The sequence below is a fragment of the Triturus cristatus genome, chromosome 6 (genome assembly GCF_964204655.1).
Source record: "Triturus cristatus chromosome 6, aTriCri1.1, whole genome shotgun sequence".
NCBI classification, from domain to species: Eukaryota; Metazoa; Chordata; class Amphibia; order Caudata; family Salamandridae; genus Triturus; species Triturus cristatus.
The window spans coordinates 1,539,957,370-1,539,977,593 of record NC_140589.1 but is presented as its reverse complement, the minus strand read 5'-3'; the positions used below and the strand labels follow the sequence as shown (position 1 = coordinate 1,539,977,593).

Genomic DNA, 20,224 nt, shown 5'->3' with positions numbered 1-20,224 from the left:
GGTAAGAATGGGGAAAAAAAAGAAGTGATTAAAAAACCCTTATCTAAAAATTCTATTAATGCGGACCCAAATAAAAAACAGCTTGCTATCACTAGCTTGTTTCCATCCAAGGACATACCTGTCTCTGCAAAAAACATAACGCATCTAAAAGACATAGTTATGGATGGCTTGACCGTTACAACTACCCCTATTAAGGATGGCAATATAACTAATGTAGCCAATTCTGGAATACCTGGTATAGGCCCTTCCAGCCCCAATACTACTGCTACTGACATTCAGACGGAGGCCAGAGACGAGAGGTACTCATGGGGGTCCAGTGGTGAGACAACCGTCATGGGTACGCCAGAAGTATATTTAAATACTATCCAAGCTACAGTTAAAAACCCCAGTCCGGATATGGCTGCTCCAGGCAAGACTCCGAGTGGATTGATAGAATACCCCTCTTATCACAAAACTGCTGACAGTGAAAACACGACTCTACCGCTACACCCTATCCCGGAAGGAAAGCACATACCTAGGGGGGGTGATCAGGAAGCAGGATCTCTCTCACCAGACCCTCTAGAGAACTTCTATTCGTTAAACGAAGACTCTGTAGACTCTGACAACTCAGGCAACTCAACCTCTAGTTCGATTTCAGACGCAGAGCGAGCTGGCGATACTTCTACAAGTCATTACAGTCAGCAAGAGGGTGAAGGAAAGAAATTACCTAGGAGAGCTAAGAGACTCTCTGAGCGGAAAAAAAGTAATCTGAAACGGAGGTCGATGGAGGAGGACGGGGACCTTGGATGGGATTATTCCGATACACACTCCTTATCGTTCAAGGATGCGACAACTTCAAAAGAACAACCGCAGAATACACTAGCGCTCGGACAGGTAGACACGTGTATCCCTGCTGACCCCGGAGAACCGTCCCTATCCCTAATATTAGAGTCTCTGAAGGCTTTCCAAGACGAAGCTAAAGCCAAGAGTCGTCAAGCACGTTTGTTCTCTAAAAAAATACAAGGCTCCATCAGAAAAGTCGGTAAAACCTGTACTGAGATCGTTGAAAGATTAAGCCTATTAGAAAATCGAACTGATCTACTCGAAGCCTCTGTCGAAGGTCTGAAACAAAACTCCGCATCTCAAGAAAAGTCTATGATCGATGTAATGTGGAAATTGGAGGAGGCGGAAAATCGTCAACGCCGGAACAATCTGAGACTTCTTGGAATCCCAGAGAACAGCGAGGGAGGAGATATCAGGAAATTTGTTATTAACCTCCTCAAAAGCTCTCTACCGGAACTGGCACAATGGGACTGGGACAAAGAAATTCAGCGGGTGCACAGATTCCCTCTAAATATATCCAAGCGACGTTCAGATGAATCACAATACCCCAGAGCGATTCTAATCTTTTTTGGGAACTTTTTGCTCCGGCAATCAGTATTTGAACTCGCAAGACCAGATAAAAGAAGGAACTGGGAGACTTTTTCATATTTTGTGCGCCCAGACTTTGCCCATGCTACTGTAGAAAGAAGGTGGCAACTCAGACAGTTGATTACACCTTTCCAGAAAATTGGCGCCACTGCCTTTTTGCAAAATCCTGCGAAACTTAAGATTAATGTTCAAGGGCATTTCCATTATTTTACTTCTGAAGTTCCGGCTCAGAAATTCTTAGATGAGATCACTGCTAGCCAAAAGAAAAAAATCTTCCTGAGAGCAAATTTATGTGGCCGGGGGGTGAAAAGGAGAAAGAGAAAGGATTGTAAAGAAGAGAAGGGGGGAAAAAAAAAGGAAAGGAAAGGAAAAGGAAATATATATAAAATGTTTTTTTTTCAATTTGTAGGGAAGGAAGGAAAGGAAGGAAAGGAAGGAGGGTGGGGAGAGAAAAAGGAGGGGGAAAAAAAAGAGAAAAAAAAGGGGGAGAGGAAAGGGAAAGGGGGAAAGAAAAGAAGGGAGAAAGGGGGAAAAAGGGGGGGCACTATCACTATCATTTAAGTTTACGGACCACGGCGGGGGCTGGGTGGGGACAGTACAGACGCCATCATAACAGGCTCAGGACTGAGCCTGATTGCCTATATATTGGTGGGGGTGGGGGTCGGGGGGAGGGGACAAAAGGGACCAAAGGGAGGGTTGGGAGGAGACAAGCTCAGCACTATAATACATATAAATTGTGAAGGTAAAGTTTTTAGTTGTAAAGGACATCAGATCAAAGAATACAGGAGGAAAAAAAAAAAAAAAGCTTCTATAGGAAAGATAAAATGCTTTTAGCCGGGAGAGCAAAAATTCCAAGATGGATAGGGTAAAGATTCTGACCATTAACATCTGTGGTCTCAATGATGAGAGAAAAAGGTATAGAGTGGCTATGGGGCTACAATCTATAGGAGCAAATATCGTTTGTATCCAAGAAACACATATCGAGGGATCTAATATGCACTTGCTTCATAAACTCGGCTTTAAATTGATTACTGCCACAACACAAGGGGTTAGAACTAAGGGTGTCGCTATTTTAGGGAAGATGCATGGGACACAATCTAACCGCTCCAAAGCTGATAAACACGGACGATGGGCTATCACAGAGTGTCTCTTGAACAATGGATCTACAGTAGTCATTTGTTCAATATACAATAGTATCAGTGACGACCCTGATCTCTTGGATCATATCTCTAATGAGCTCGCCCACTGGCCACTCCCGGTAATAATCTGTGGAGACTTCAATCTGAATTTACCGACTGATTGGACAGATGATTTATGCTTTAAATACAAAGGGAGGAAGCCTAGAGTCTTTCAAGCATTTAAGAATCTATGCTCGACCCATGGTATTATCGATATTTGGCAAACTAATCACCCGGACGATCCAGGCTATACCCACTATTCTTACCCCCATGCTTGTCATGCTAGGTTAGATTTTTTTTGTGTCTAATTCTTTGGTTTCTAGCTGCGTTATTGAAAAATTACCTAGTGTACTTTCTGATCACAACCCCCTCTTATTGACCATGGAAATCCCTGTAATTAAAAGCAACGCTAATATATGGACATTTGAAAGGGCACTACTAATTAACGAGACGTATTGTGAGCTCATGCGACAATGGATCCCTAGATTTTTAGCTGAGAATATTGGTAGCGCGCCAATCGAGATAGTCTGGGATGCTCTTAAGGCCGGGATCAGAGGTGAAACTCTACGATTCTCATTATCTGCTAACAAAAAAATAAAACAAGAGATGGCAGTATTACAGAATAATGTCATAACCGCGGAAGAAGACCTAATTAAAGCTATTCGGGAGGGAAGGGAAGTCGAAGAAGAGCTTAAACAGATCACAATTGCCAAGAACCGTGTGATCAAGATATTAACAGCTAAAGCTATCGACCAAGCCACAATACATAAAGAAAATATTTATGAATTAAGTGAACAGGTAGGGCACCAGCTAGCTGTGCGCACCCGAGAATCAAACACTGCTAACCTTATCAAGGCTATCAGAGATCCGGAAGCCGGGCTCTTGACAGATCCCGACACAATTAGAATCACGTTCCATAAATATTATCAGACTCTATACAGGGATACCTTCACACATCATAATATTCATGATGCAATTAATGAATACATAAGACAAGATGTCCACATGAGGCTAGAGAGTAATGATGCAGATAGCATGGACGCGATACCAAAATGGGAGGAAATCCTCCTCGCATTGAATAGCCTTGCTATTGGTAAAGCTGCCGGTATGGATGGAATTCCTACTGAATTTTATATTAAATTTTCTTTACAAATGAAAGATATAATGTCTGAGCTAGTAGCTCATGTATTCCAAGGGGGACGACCCCCGGGATCTTGGTCTATGGCTAAAATCGTAGTCTTTTTAAAAAAACATAAAGACGCTATGGAATTAGGGTCCTATAGACCCATCACGTTAATAACTAGCGACTCCAAAATTTACTCGAAGTTATTGGCTACAAGATTAGCTCCTAACATACATAAATTAGTCTCGGCTAGACAACATGGGTTTATCCCTGGAAGGGGTACCACCGATCATATCCAGAGAGTAATCTCATTATTTGATTGGTGCGAGGTTTCAGGAGACCCTATGGCTTTGATTTTATTAGATGCCGAGAAAGCTTTCGATAGGGTCTCCTGGAAATATCTCTGGACTGTCATGACTAAAAGTGGTATAGGAGAACCCTTTATCAAAGCAACGCAGATGCTGTATAGAGAGCCAACTGCAGTGGTCATGGTGAATGGGTCAATATCAGAATCTCTGTCAATAACTAGAGGGACTAGACAGGGATGTCCATGCTCTCCTCTTTTATTCGCTATATACATTGACCCATTCATACGGAGATTGGAGAATATCGCTCGGATCTCACCTGTTTGGGTAAGGGACCAAGCGACGAAAATACTAACATATGCGGATGACATCGCAGTGGTCACTAGCGACCCTGCGAACTCCATCAGGGCGATCGAAGAAGAGGCGAAGATTTTTGGGGAAGTGTCAGGTTACAAATTAAATCAAGCCAAAACCCAGATTATCCCCAATAGCAAAATAAGTCTGATAGACTCACGGGTGACCGAAAAAGCTAACTACCTGGGAGTGAGCATAACCTCAAAATTAGAAAACCTAGTTGATGATAATATCTCTCCGTTAATGGAGCGTACTAAGAAGGATATGATTTGTTACAACAATCTTCACCTATCCATCGGAGGTCGTTGTAATTTAATTAAAATGCTTATTTTGCCTAGATTTCTATATTTTTTTAGATCAATCTGTTTGGAGTTCCCCCCGCAAACATTTAAGAATATGGACAATATGTTTAGTAGATTTCTATGGGGGTACAAGAAACCACACAGGGCATTACGAACCATCACTTTACCTAGAGATAGAGGAGGACTGGCATTGCCCAATTTCAAATTATACTATTGGGCTACCACCTTAAAATTCTGCGTCGGTCTACTCTCTCCCATAAATAATAATAACGAAGGAGATATCCCAACCCCACAAGAGCTACTGCTAGGAGATGAGTCTAGCGGCTGCTTATGGCGTCATATGAACGATGGCTACTTTAAAAAAGTAAGATTTAAGTCAATAACGTGTATCCATAAAATTTGGAACTTTGTACGGAAATTAGCCGGTATTGGACGATTATCTCATTACACTCCAATTCTCAATAATAGTAATCTTCCCGCGATTTTTAGCGACTTATATATGGAAAGGTGGATAACGAAAAGAGTTACACAACTTGGTTGTTTATATACTATATCCGGAATCAAATCTTTTGACGAATTGCGGACTGAATTTAATCTAGACCACCGGGATTTTTTAAAATTTTTGCAGATTCGAGATTTTCTTTTGAAGAGAGGGGGGAGTGGGTCAAGATTCCTGACAGTCCCACTAATCGAGAATTTATTAAACAACTCAAAAATTAAAATTGGGGAAATTTACGAACTATTACTTTTTTGTATTCCAGATGATATGGATAAATATATATGTAAATGGCAGGATAAACTTGGGATTTCGGCTGAAATCGGCCAATTTTCATTTAGCCTATATCAGTCTAGCTTTATGTCAATCAAGCTTCAGGCTCAATTTTATAAGACTTGTATTATACCCCTTATAAAATTGTTAAATGGGGTTCAGGGAAAGGAACTACATGCCCCAGATGCGCGCTACCCGAAGCTGATAGCATTCATATTTTTGCTACGTGCACGGTATTATCGAACACTGTGAACGATATCTCCACTTTTCTTTCCGATATCTTTAATACAAGAATAGAAATTTCTATTGCAGAAATCATGCTGGGCACGTCAAATGTCATACGACCTAAACATATGCACGGATTAATATTCATTGCAATGGCTGTCTTTAGACTGTGTATTGCCTCAGCTTGGTTAGATACCAGTGCTCCGGCGTTTCAACAATGGAGAGCTCTGTTTTTAGCAGTTTGCAGTCTAGACGTAGCTATATATAAAAGAAAGGGCTTTATCAAACGCAAAAAAGGGTTAGCAATCTGGGATCCTCTTTTACGATGGCTACAAAGATAATACATAGTGTTCATTTTTTGTTGAAGTCTTTATCCGCTCTTTTCAATGTTGTCCAAAACGTATCATGTTAAGATAAAAATTGTTATCTGTATGTATTGGATTGTTCTGAGCTAGGGAGGGGTTTATTATCTGTGGGGAAAAAATAAAAAAAAATAAAAAAAATAAAAAAAAATAAGCCAATCATCTAAGTAAGAAAATATATTAATGGCGTTTTGGCACAACAAGGTATCTACCACCGCTACACATTTGGTAAATACCCTTGAGGCTGTAGTGACCCTGAAGAGCAGAGCTTTGAATTGGTAGTGGTGTTCACTTACCACAAAGTACAGGTAGCGGCGATGTGTCGGATGTATGGGGATGTGAAAGTATGCATCTGTTAGGTCTAGGTTCACTATTTGGTTTCTTGCGCCTATCAGCAGAATGTCATACTGTGGATATAGCAATTTAGAGACATAAGATCTAGAATAGTAAGTAAAGTTTCATCTATTTTGCCAATGAGGAAGTTCAAGAACTAGACTCCTTGACCCAGCTGGTGAGAGGCCACCAGCCCAATGGCGCCTTTGGACAGGAATGCATGTACTTCTTTCTGTAACCGTCACAGAAGGTTTTTACTCATTACATAGCAACACGGTTGCCTATTTAGTGGTGTGGAACTCCAGGCAGGACCCCTGCTGTATCACTGAGAACACCCATTTTTTGAGGTGATTTACTTTCACTGCATAAGAAGTTACTTTAATCTTCTCCACAGGTGCGGTGCGATTAGGAGGAATAAAGGGCGACCCACTGCTTGGAGGTAGCGGTACCCTTGATGGAGCAACCACTACCCCGGTTTCGGTCACTGCCACAGTATCCACGTCTACCAAAGGACTTAGATACCTGAGGGGCCTGAAAGCTAAAGTTGCTGTCACTGCCTTTGGGGAGCAGATCATGTGGGGTCTCATCTCACCTGCTAATTCAAGAAGGCAGACTAGGGTGTTTGTGTCTGCAGAGTGCCCATGACCATAGCAGTCTCTGTATCTTTCTTGATTATCTCAGCCATACTGCTGGCATGAGGGAGCTGCTCGCTAATTAGGTGCTGTTGGACCTCTGGTCTAAACCGTGAAACTCTTAGCCAGGCATGGAGTATTAGTAGGATGCTTGAAATATATTTTCTAGCTCTCCTTGCCTAGAGAAGTAGCATCCCTAGAGTCTAAGCTGAAGCTCTTTCTAATGGTGTGTACCACTAAGGCATCAGGTGGGACCGGCCTTTGCTGTAAACTGGGTCATCTAGGGCTGCCTTATTCTTTGACCTTCGGGGTGATGACCCTTATTTTAAATCGGGTTTTTTAAGTTTTCCGTACTGCACTTTGTGATGCTTTTTATCATGACCAAGTATTTGGCAAACCTCTTGTTGACTAAAAAGTGGTCATAATCCACCATGTGTGGTGCTGTGTCGCCTTCTAGATAACTCTGTGGTAAGTAGTGGTGTCATCAGGGCTGGAGGTGGGTAAGGCTTTCACAGGATAGGAATCTAGGTAAGGATCTGTCGGGGGGCCAATAGGACTCTTCACAGGAGTCATCCACTTCCGTCAGTGTGAGGGTTGTTGTGTGGATCATGAGGCTCATAAGGTAGACAACTGTGGTTACTGAAAGGTGGGGGTGTGTAAGGCCAAGGAGGTGAAAGAGATTTGTCAAGTGGTGACTGAGACATAAGAGGAGGGAGCTCCAGTGGGGAACTGGTGTTCTTGTCCAGAACCTTTTTGGAAATCGGATTGAACTGCAGTTCCTAAGCTATTTGCTATTCAAAGGTGAAATTTTTCCTGTTCCCTGTTTGAGGTGCATGAGGCTACTCTTGCAGGCAGGTCAAGTTAATTGTTTCCAACAGGAGGCATGTATGAAAATCTCCTGTTCCCAAATTCAGGCCCCACAGGGAACTCAAGGGTGAATACAATTTCGCTCAATTCTGATCTCAGAGTTGAGGCCTGTCCCAGGCAGCTTTGTAGCTGATTAGAGTATGGTTTCTCTGAAACTCTGATTCAAGTCAGTGTGGATGGGTGCAGAGGCTTGTGCCATTTGCCAGAGGCTTTCTTGGAGCTTTGCAGGTCACTTGAAGTCAAGACGTTTCAAAGTCTGGATAGTGATCCTGAGGTCAGTGTCTCTTCTGGCTCATCTCAGAATTCGATGCTAGACTTCCTCAGAAACTGTACTCCGCCTCGACGTGGTGAAGCTTTGAAGGTTGATCACGGTTAATCCTTGAGAGAGCATAGTGGAATGGAGGCTCCAGAGGTAGATTTTGTCCAGGGGCCTGTGCTCTGGCACCACAGGAGTTCCTCTTCTACAACCTCCGATGTGTGAGAGGACAAGACCTCTGGGCTTTGGTCTCCCTGAGCCAGCTGGACACGGGTCAGTGTACCGGGTGCATTGATCTTGTGGTGGGCTCAGTAACATTTGCATCAGTAACAGATGGTATTGCACTTGAATGTCTTACACAATGAGCAGGTTGTGGCCCCGTGCTCAGACGATGGTTAGAGTTTACAGACCACTGTTTATCAAATGAGGAAAATTTGGTGTTGCATTTAAGGAAAAATTGGAATGGCATTTTCGCCATAACACCCTCTTAGAACAGTAAGTCTCAATATGACTTAAAAATGTATTTGAGGACTGAATGTCCAGTGATTCAAAGTCGAATCCGACGTGGTCACTGATCCAATAGAGTATTTGTTCATTGCAGAGCCAAACTCTCGATAGCTGGAACTGAAGGATCCAGACAAGATGACATCAGTCTCGGAGCTACACCTGAAACGTCTGAATCCAATGGCCGAAAAAAAAAACAATGGGAATCTGTCAGCTTGTGCATTGTAGACTAAGGAAGCAGTCATAAAACGTCTAGGGATCAAAATCTTCCTCATTCTGCCAACCTTCTTGTTTGGGTATACTCTGATCCCTCTAGGTCTTATAAAGGGAAACTTGACCGGTAAACCATGAGACAATCATGAGTAGTGACCCACAAGCTTGCTGCTGCATCCAGTTCCCTCTCGTGTACCCAGTGATACCGCCAATAGGAGAGAATAGTAGCCGACAGCAAATTTGGCTTAATCGTAGGATTCACATTTGCTTTTCTTTCCAACGGAGTCCAAATTCTCCTCTCCCTTGTAGGGTCACATGCCATATCAGACTCACTGATATATATTATATTTCTAAGACATTCAATAAACAGTGGTGGATTTCCTGATGATGACAACATTGCTGAACTTGGAACAGAACTTTCTACTATGTATGTATGTAAGAACAAATATTCTTTGGAGGTCAGACAACATACTTAACCTAATGCTATCACAGGCAAACAAGTGTTCAGGTCAATGCATGCAGCATAATACTCATAGTGACACCCTTACAATGGGCACTCCCAACACCTGGCTTTTAAATAATAAATTGCTAAAATGATCACGTTTGAATAGCTTACATGATCATGTAAGCGGTTTATGGCTTAAAAGCCATACATGATCACACATTATCTCTCTGTCCAACGTCATCCATGCACATGATATCAACATCCTCTCCTACGCTGATGACACGCAACGCATAATCTCCCTCTTGAACAAGATCTCCAAAACAAGAAATAAGTTCACCGCCTGCATGACTGTAGTTGCTAATTGGATAAAAGCCCACTGTCTTAAGCTCAAAACCGACAAGGCCGAAATTGGACCCACAAGAACGCCAGGAACCGCAATCATCATGACAGCAAATTGGACATGACTGCACAAGTCAAAGCAGTCACTGCATCCTGCTTCCACGCCATGAAGATGCTAAGAGAGATCGACAAATGGATCTCAAGTAACACCAAAAAAAACATCACTCACACCCTCGTCACCTGCAAGTTGGACTGCTGGAACACCCTCCCCGCCGGGATCACCAAATAACTCCCCAGAAGACTACAAAGTATCCAGAACTCAGCAGCCAGACTCATCTTCAACCTCCCACACAGAATTCAAATCCCACCACACCTAAGGGAGTTCCTATGGCTCCTGATACACAAACTCGCTCATTTAAAAACTCCTCACACATTCGAGGCACTACACAACTTAGACCCCACCTACCTTAGCAGCTGAATCTCCATCCATAAAAAAGCCAGATACCACTGCTCCGTAGGACTCCTACTCAAATGCACACACAGAATCAGATCAGGAGGATGGGTGTTCTCTTAAATTGTTCCTAAAGCAAGGAACGACCTACCACTCCACAGCAGAGCCTCATTCTCCCTTCATGAATTCTGCAAGAAGCTGAAGTTCTGGCTTTTCAAAGAAACAAGCTACCCTAGGCAGAGCTAGACACACATACTTGCTCAGCACCAGGATACCCTCACGGGTGGTAGTGTGTTTTACAAATAAACATAATACAATAAACTGTGACACATGCAACTCAAAAATGTGGATGTTGTAACAATAACCCAATATCCTAATTCAGGTGAAGCCTAACATGTAAATTATATAAGCATGATCAGTTAGGACAGCTTCACGGGTCAAACTACCAATCAAAAAGGCACTTGTACTGACACACCAGAGCACATAAATGTACCAAACCAAGCTTGAAGAGCACAGAGTTTTGCCAAGTGGTAGTAATTGCAAAGTGCATAAATGGGAAAATGATAGGTAAGAGTCCTCATCGAGGATGAAACACCCTTGTTTTTGTACAAGTACTCACCTTACCAACCAGAGCTGGAATATTCATAGAGTTTGTAGCAAATCCCATACCAAACGCCATTGCAGCTTCCATGCCAAGAAACTCTGCTACGAGGTCCTCTAGTTCTTGGTGCTTGTCAAGATTACCTGTAGAGGCAACATATGAGAAAAGTTGAGACCTCCCTTTGATATGGTAGATTCTTGTGATTATCTGTAATTGAATCAACTATGAAACATATTTAAAGATCTCATTTATTAGAACGCCTAACACAATTTTAAATATTTTAAATACCCTTCTGCTTTCTTTGAAAATAGGGAAGTCACAAAAGACAGCAGCCTTTTAAACACCTGTACAGTATTGTTTAAGGTCTTCTGCATCAATGAAATGCTGCCCATATGGCTATAGATTGCGAACAGCCAAATTTAAGAAGACAAAGGGTGAAAGAAAGAATGCAAAGAGGTGCAAAGTTATAAGTGGGAAAACTGCACCTATCGAGTGTTCGATATTAAGCCATAAAAAAAACATTTCTGAACTACATTGTTTTTAAAGCGGTCTAAAAAATAAGGTGACTTTAAAGGAAGTTGGTTGAAGAAACCAAATGCAGCAGTCGGAAGGCCATGCCAAAGAGCCTAAAAGGATGATACACAAACTGTTTTTGGGTATCCGTGTGCCACTTATGTTGGCAGAAAATGTGTCCATGTTCATAAATACTAAGTCCTGCATAACGATCAAAATCAGTGGTAATTTATTAATGCAAATTTCACTTAAAATGGAGTGTAATTACCATTGTTAGATGAATTCAAGCATTCGATCCATCACTTTTTGTTCTGCATAAGAGAGTCACTCTAGGAAGCTTGGGTATGCCAAGATGTGGGCCCGAGCTCACTGTGGCACAGGATTCAAGCTGAATCTCACTGATGAGACCCAATAAGAATGGAACTGGTCTTGGGCTACTTGTGTTCCTGTTCAGAGGGGATGTGGCCTGGACGTTTAGTCAGGACCCTTCCTTGTGTGTCAGGGCCAAGACTGATTTGCATATTGCTGGTTCCTGTATGTAAAGATACGCACAGGCTAAAGCACCGATGGACTGCATAGCAGAGTGACTGACATCAATTTAAATTGTTGTAAAACCTATCCCTGGATCCAGCATTCTTTCTTCTCACAACTGGTCTACATAGTTGGGTAAGGCGTTTGAGGCTTCTATGTCAAACTGCCAACATATATTGGAGAAAACACGTCTTGGACCCGCCGCAGACTGGCTTTCAAGTAATGCACGATTTCTTCCACTTAATGGATGGGGGTAATCCATGTGTTTCTGGTGCATTTGTAATCCACTGAAGCTTTCAATATGGTTGACAACAGGGTTTATTCGACAACCAGAAGGCAAGATCTCAAGGACATGGTGCAGCCACCTGGAAGCCAACAGAATGCGCCAACACTCCATAATTCTTTTGAAATTTGTGGAGCTATTTAGAAATTAGAAAAACTTGGAAAGACCTAATGACATGATCTTCAAGAACACTTCTTCAATGGAATCTGGACTTAGCCAAACCAGAAGTCTAAGAAGCTGCACTGCATGTTTTTTCAAGAGACTAACGATTATCCTTGTAAAAACCCAATGAATAGAGAGGTACACAATCACAGCTTCTTTTAGTTTTCACTCATGAGAGACACGATTCAGGTTAGTCACCTTGAATGATTTTATGTACAAACAGTGGGTAGGTCGGAGTTGAAGATCCACATTTTCTAGCTCACACTCCTCAATGAATCTGTTTTAGCTTACATAGCTGAGAAAATAAGTGACTTCTACTTGTTTAGGCAAAATGTTAAAGTGGCGCTGCAAGTACATTAGCCTCACAACCCATTTCAGATCACGGATGGTAATGTGATGGTACCCATGGACAGTAGGTTTACCACGGGAAGAGTAAAGGAGCCAAAAAAACCTTCACAACCTGAATTGAATAGGCCCATCCTCAAGCAATCTCCAGGTCCAAAATAAGGACTGAACTCCCCACAGCCGGTTGGGTACGGTAGCTCACCATCCAAAGTTAGGCCCTGATTCACAAAGGTCAACTTAGACATTTGTGTAAGTTTACTCTTTTTCAGTATTCCCAAAACTGCAATTTAATAGTAAGTTAACAACTGCAGAGATTCTCCACTTGGGGCGGAGAAGTCCACACAAACAGCTAGGCCTTTCTTTTTTTTTTTTTTATTAAGCTTACCTTTGTGAATCAGTCGCTTTGTGTCTAATTTCTAGAGCTGTGGATGAGATGGGACTGAAGGTTTTTCGGGATGAGTACAAAACTGAGACAGGTGCAGATGTACTTGGTGCATCCTAAGCAAAGCACGAAGGACCACTAGAACAAAGAACTCATCAAGAACTAAAAGAGCAAGAGAGGGAGCGTAAATCCTTAGTTACCCCGGCTGCCGTGTGATTTTAGCTAACCGACAATTTGCTGTCACACGCACCACCATCAGCGCTGTTTCAGGGATCACCTGCAGCAGAAGCATCAGTAAATTTGGCAAATCTTAATATGAATCCTATTGCTGGTTCCTGTATGTAAAGATACGCACAGGCTAAAGCACCGATGGACTGCATAGCAGAGTGACTGACATCAATTTAAATTGTTGTAAAACCTATCCCTGGATCCAGCATTCTTTCTTCTCACAACTGGTCTACATAGTTGGGTAAGGCGTTTGAGGCTTCTATGTCAAACTGCCAACATATATTGGAGAAAACACGTCTTGGACCCGCCGCAGACTGGCTTTCAAGTAATGCACGATTTCTTCCACTTAATGGATGGGGGTAATCCATGTGTTTCTGGTGCATTTGTAATCCACTGAAGCTTTCAATATGGTTGACAACAGGGTTTATTCGACAACCAGAAGGCAAGATCTCAAGGACATGGTGCAGCCACCTGGAAGCCAACAGAATGCGCCAACACTCCATAATTCTTTTGAAATTTGTGGAGCTATTTAGAAATTAGAAAAACTTGGAAAGACCTAATGACATGATCTTCAAGAACACTTCTTCAATGGAATCTGGACTTAGCCAAACCAGAAGTCTAAGAAGCTGCACTGCATGTTTTTTCAAGAGACTAACGATTATCCTTGTAAAAACCCAATGAATAGAGAGGTACACAATCACAGCTTCTTTTAGTTTTCACTCATGAGAGACACGATTCAGGTTATTCACCTTGAATGATTTTATGTACAAACAGTGGGTAGGTCGGAGTTGAAGATCCACATTTTCTAGCTCACACTCCTCAATGAATCTGTTTTAGCTTACATAGCTGAGAAAATAAGTGACTTCTACTTGTTTAGGCAAAATGTTAAAGTGGCGCTGCAAGTACATTAGCCTCACAACCCATTTCAGATCACGGATGGTAATGTGATGGTACCCATGGACAGTAGGTTTACCACGGGAAGAGTAAAGGAGCCAAAAAAACCTTCACAACCTGAATTGAATAGGCCCATCCTCAAGCAATCTCCAGGTCCAAAATAAGGACTGAACTCCCCACAGCCGGTTGGGTACGGTAGCTCACCATCCAAAGTTAGGCCCTGATTCACAAAGGTCAACTTAGACATTTGTGTAAGTTTACTCTTTTTCAGTATTCCCAAAACTGCAATTTAATAGTAAGTTAACAACTGCAGAGATTCTCCACTTGGGGCGGAGAAGTCCACACAAACAGCTAGGCCTTTCTTTTTTTTTTTTTTATTAAGCTTACCTTTGTGAATCAGTCGCTTTGTGTCTAATTTCTAGAGCTGTGGATGAGATGGGACTGAAGGTTTTTCGGGATGAGTACAAAACTGAGACAGGTGCAGATGTACTTGGTGCATCCTAAGCAAAGCACGAAGGACCACTAGAACAAAGAACTCATCAAGAACTAAAAGAGCAAGAGAGGGAGCGTAAATCCTTAGTTACCCCGGCTGCCGTGTGATTTTAGCTAACCGACAATTTGCTGTCACACGCACCACCATCAGCGCTGTTTCAGGGATCACCTGCAGCAGAAGCATCAGTAAATTTGGCAAATCTTAATATGAATCCTATTGAGGCATTTAAAACAGTTTCAGCAGCCCACCACCACCTCTGTTAACAGAAGCAATTTGAGGTGATGACCGTGATGGCCCAGATGGACTAATGTCTATTAAAATGGATGTCCCTCACATTCAATGACCTTCTAATATGTGGTAAGAGAACACAGCCGTGCCTCTTCGTGAAGGGTCAATGCCAGCTCTGTACTAGGGCTGAAAGTTGAACACATTCTGCTGTGGTTCGAAATTTGTTGTAGAACTAAATAACAAGAGTGGAGGAGCACAGTTTCTGTGATACTTTCTGTATGACAAACACTGGATTTTATTTACACAAGGTTGTGTGACCTTAGCCAGACCTACCAGGAAGTTAGGGTGTCAACATACATTGCTTCGTATAAAAATAAAAATAGATAATTTTCAAATAAGTTATAATGCTGCAACACCTTTAAAGACACGAAATGTGCTTACTCTAAAAGATGTTCTTTCTAAATTTCCTGATGGACTTGAGAAGGTGCCCATGTTAACTAACTTCTGATGGGCTCATCAAGATCTTATGGGCATTACCTGATGGTTTATGTATGAAGAAGCAGGAGGGGACCCTGCAATCATCAAACTTAAATTGTAAATTCTTAGGGAGAGTACTTCATAATAGGTGGCTCAATGACATTATACACAGGTACAACAATTTGTACCCCTGGGAGACTGGTAAGGGGGCTTGCAGGTGAATCGTACTCTGGCTGGGCCACTTAGGGGTATAAAGGATATCCCCTACAATAAGAAAATAATAATAGTGCAGGCTTAGGTCGCAGAAGTAGTACCATTAGGAACCCCAATGCAGGGGTTCTCCTGGTGCAGGGAAAGGCTGCCATGGAAACAGAGCAAAACCTAGAATCTTGAGTTCCCACAGGTATGGAATTTCCAGTCAGTCACTTCGTTCTTCAAAAGGTGGCTATGCCTTAGTACAGCGCTCTGCATATTCAGGGATGATAAAAAGTAGGATTACTATCTTCTAAGGAATGACTGAACAGTCAACCTAGTTGTGTTCGAACAGACTTGCCCTAACTGTAGTCAGAGGAGACTGGGAACTGTGGGTCCAGAAATCTAATGAATCAAGAGTCAATTGTCCTAAAATGAAGGCAGGATCAACAGAGTAATCCTGTGGTTCCTGTAGGGTGAAAACGGAGAGCCCAGACATTTACTTGAAAATGGGGTGGCTTTCAAAAGGTCGGAAGTAGACTGCATCACCATGTTTGGTTCTTTTCTTACTAACCTTCTCAAAACCACTGGAATGTGAGTGGAATGGCCAGGAACCAGTTACTTGCTTTATATAACTCTTTCTGGTGTATATCTAACCACAGATTCCTCACCTTTAGTATCCCCAGAAGGCAGACTGGATCAGGAGATTTCTTTACAGCACTGCTAAGTGGAGTTGTGCAATTCTGCGCTGGCTTAATACCACACCGGAAGTGACAGAGTTGATCTGCATACAAGCACCACCCCTGCGGGATGACTGATGACGGCTGATTAGCCAGAAACCAGTCCCACGATGCTTGTTTCCGATCCAGGGAAGACATGGCTTGGCAGTTCGGGCTGGACTGTTCCCATGAGGCACAGGGTCAGACTGATTTGCATATGGCCATGTCTGAACTGGGGTGGCAGGGTGAGCTAAAGAATGATGATGGATGGGGGCGCTAGAGGGCGCACGGCGAGATGGCCGCCTGCTAAGACGGCTCCGCTGGTCGGTAAAAGGAAGCAGCATAATTAAGCAACATGCGGAGATCCTAGTGGCATAAAAACGGCATCCTAGGACGTCGGAACAGCTGGGCATGCCGGGGAACAGCTGAGGTGACCTGCAGCCACGGAGCAAAGGTGCCACGCAGCGATTTGCACTCCGGGCTAACATTGCCGGCTCGGAGTCGGGCAAGATGGCGGCGCCCGATGCGGCTTTCAGACCGAGGTGGGCTCGTCGGGCGTGAGCCGCAGGGGCGGAACGGCTGCATGCGCCGCTCACAGAAGTGCCCTGGAAGCGGTGGCGGTCGCTGATGTCGACACCTGAGAGCGGCCCAGAGAAAGATCGCTGGTGAGAGTGCGGAGGTGTGGCCGGCGCCGGACGCAAAATGGCGCCCACCATCGCGGCGACCGGTGACCCACAGCAAGTGTGTAATTGAGCACGACATCAGACCTGCGGTTGCTGCATACCATGTGAGTGCCGAGCCTTGCTCATGGTGATGGGATTGGGAGGCAGGTGCGACCGGAAAACGGCTGGATTTGGCGCCGCGACACATGCGTGGACTGCTGAGCTACTAACAGGCTGAGCCGGGAGGTTCTGGTGGGAGCGGCTCCGGCGGCCGAGCGTACCGGACTGGTGGGGAGTGCCCTGGGCGCCTGAGGCCTGCTCTCGAACCACTGACGGAGTCGGAAACACGGCAGTGGCGTATGGGTCGAAGTGGTGCTCCCAAGGCAAAGGATACAGTGGTGGAGCGGCGGTGCGGGGTCCGGGGCACTACTCCGCAGGGTAAAGTGCGCGTGTGCAGTGGTCGAGCAGGCACGTGGAGGTGATCGTCGAAATGGGAAAGCACGATCGAGTCCAGTCTAAACTACATTTCGACGCAAAAAAATCCGCGAAAGCGCTGTCAGAGACGCCGGAGGAGGCTGCGGAGGCTGTGCAGGTGGCACCAACGGGTATGGAGGGCGCCCTGCAGGCTATACAGCAAAGCTTGCAGGACATTCATGGCAAGCTAGACTCCATTACCTTCCCGGTGGACAACATGGCGGCTAAGCTGGATGGGCACGGGGAGAGACTGGTGGAAGCTGAGACCCGTATCTCGGCGGTGGAAGATGAATCGCACGCCACGACCCGAAAATGTGCAGACATGGAACGGCTGCTGGATGTTATTAAAAACAAGGCGGAGGATTTGGAGGCGCGTTCCCGCCGCAATAACGTAAGAATCGCGGGCATTCCGGAATCCACAAACATAGCGAAGATGGAGACCTTTGTGGAGGACTTGATCAAGAACGTGTTTGGAGCGGAATCCCTCTCACCCGTCTTCCTGGTGGAACGCGCGCACAGAACGCTAGCCCGAGGCCCAAACCTGGCCTGCCTCCGAGACCTATAGTGGCGAGGATCATGAAGTATCGAGACCGCGACGCCATCCTCCACATGGCCCGAGACAAACGCAAGGTCAGCTATCAGGGAAACGAGCTGGAGTTCTTCCCGGACTTCACGGTGTCGGTCCAGATGGCACGCAAAGAGTTCAATCCGGTCAAAAAGAAACTCCGAGAGCTGCAGATCGAGTATGCTATGCTATACCCAGCACGATTGAAGGTAACCTATGACGGGAAAACGGCACTTCTCCAGACGCCTAAAGATGCCCAAGACTTTGTCAAGCGGATCACCAATAGGTGCAAGGAGCAACGATGTGTGGATCAAGGCATGGACTCGAACTGAGGTTTGATGTGAGGGGGAGAGTGCCATATATGTGATTGGGGACGTTAATGGCCACGGCTGGGGCTGGTGCAGCGGGGGCTGCGCTGGGCGCTGCTGCTGCTGCACAGGAGGTAATGACTGTGGGAGGTTGCTTCGCACTGGGGGCGGTATGAACGATGTCACATACGCGGGAGGTAAGCTGCAGCCTATGCCGCACATCTGGTAGATATGAGCTCCCTCCCACACGCCTCAGGGCACACGACACTATGGGAGAGCTGACGGGAGGAATGTTGGGAATAATGGGCCAGGCGACATCATAGCGCACTGTACACTGGATCATCACATAAAACGTCACTGTTGGGATATGTGCCGGGTGTTCTGACTAAGCAGGGAGGTACTGGGATCTTGCGTGTATTCCGAATGTACAACCGACCACATCCATTAGATTGGATGAAAGTGTGCGCTCTTGGCGGATACCCCGCGCGGGTGTTCCCCAAACCAAGTTGGGTTGTGATGTTCCATTGCAATGGGGAGTGTCTTTGGCAGAGTTGGGTTGCTGAAGTGGTTGGGGGGGAGTTGGGGATCATTAAGTAGGTTGTGGTACGAAGGGGGTGTTCCAGATGCACAGAGTGGTATTGAGGCAAGAGACCGGAAGGGGACTGTCTGGGTTGAATTTAGTGGCAGTCGCTGTCAGCCAGTTGCCGTTGTAATGCGAGACAATCAGGTGGAAGATGGGAGACAGCACGTTCCGTAATCAGCGGTTGTCATTCCTGACATGGAATGTGCGAGGGCTGAACAACCCCAAGAAAATACGACAGGTATTGGCGTACTTAGACCGTCATCACATTGATATTGCTATGTTGCAGGAAACGCACATCACACCAGCAGCACCCATGCTCATTGGGAGTAGGTGGGCGGAGACAGTGCATTGCTCGTCGTACTCCTCGTACTCTAGAGGGGTCATGATTTTAATAAGAAAAGGGGTACAGTTTGATGTGGACAATACGTTTAAGGATGATGTAGGACGCTTTGTACTGGTAACGGGGAGATTGAGGGGACATAAAGTAGCACTGGTCAATACATACGGTCCAAATGTGGACGACCCGGACTTCTATAATGGGGTGTGGAATCAGCTTGGTGGACTACCTGACATTCCATTGATCTGGGGGGGGAGATTTCAATATAGCGCTGCAGGATAGGTGGGACAGATCAGGCGGCACGACTGAACCTCATACCAGGGCTAGGAGAAAATTGCAGGCTATCATGGCTGACAGGGGTCTTGAGGATATATGGCGGACAAGGAACCTGGAGAGTAGGGAGGTGACACATACGACAGCGGTTAGTAATAGCTGGTCCAGGATAGATTATTGGTTGGGATCTGCGGAAGCACTCCTATGGACAAGATCCGTGTGCCATTTGCCTAGGACCCTATCGGATCATAATCCGGTCAAACTAACGATTGAACTGCCGGATTATATACCCCCCCCGTTTAGTTGGAGCTTTAATGCAAGGGCACTGACTGACCCATTATATGCGGACGCAATAAGTACGGCCATTGCGGAGTATTTTGAACTGAATGCGCCCACAACGGAAGACTCTGGGTTGCTGTGGGAGGCGTTTAAAGCTACCATTAGGGGGATTTGTATTGGCACCAGTGCTGGCATACTGAAAGACATCCGTCAGCAGTTGGTGAGCCGGGAGGAGAAAATTAACAAGTTAGAGCGAGAATACGAGCGTACCCAAAATACTAAACTATTAGGCGACATAAGACACATAATATCTGAATACCAAACATTTGCAGAGGACGAGCTCAAGTACATATCGAAACGCCAGGTAGCCATGGCCTATGGTGAAGGTGGTAGGCCAGGTAAAACTCTAGCTGCTAAAATTTGTGCGGGGAAGGTGCCACAGATAGTAAGAGGGGTGCGTAATAAAAAGGGGGCCATGCAAAATGGAGCACAGGATATACTCAGGGAATTTAGTGCTACATATGGAAAACTGTACGAGTCACGGCAGACAGCGTCGGAAGAGGAGATTGGGACTATCTAGAGGAGGTAGCAATAGCATGGCTGTCTGATGCACACAGAGAGTATTTA

At 44.7% G+C, this 20,224-nt stretch overlaps 1 protein-coding gene across 2 annotated transcripts in view; it reads right to left on the bottom strand.

Annotated features, from left to right (window-relative positions):
* Positions 1 to 20,224, bottom strand: part of SPTLC3 (serine palmitoyltransferase long chain base subunit 3) — a 638,325-nt gene that overhangs the window by 343,162 nt on the left and 274,939 nt on the right. For both annotated transcript variants that reach the window (XM_085612694.1, XM_085612695.1), the window contains exon 5: positions 10,688 to 10,812. In XM_085612694.1, the coding sequence (XP_085468820.1) occupies positions 10,688 to 10,812 (125 nt within the window). The remainder of the gene's footprint in view (positions 1 to 10,687; positions 10,813 to 20,224) is intronic.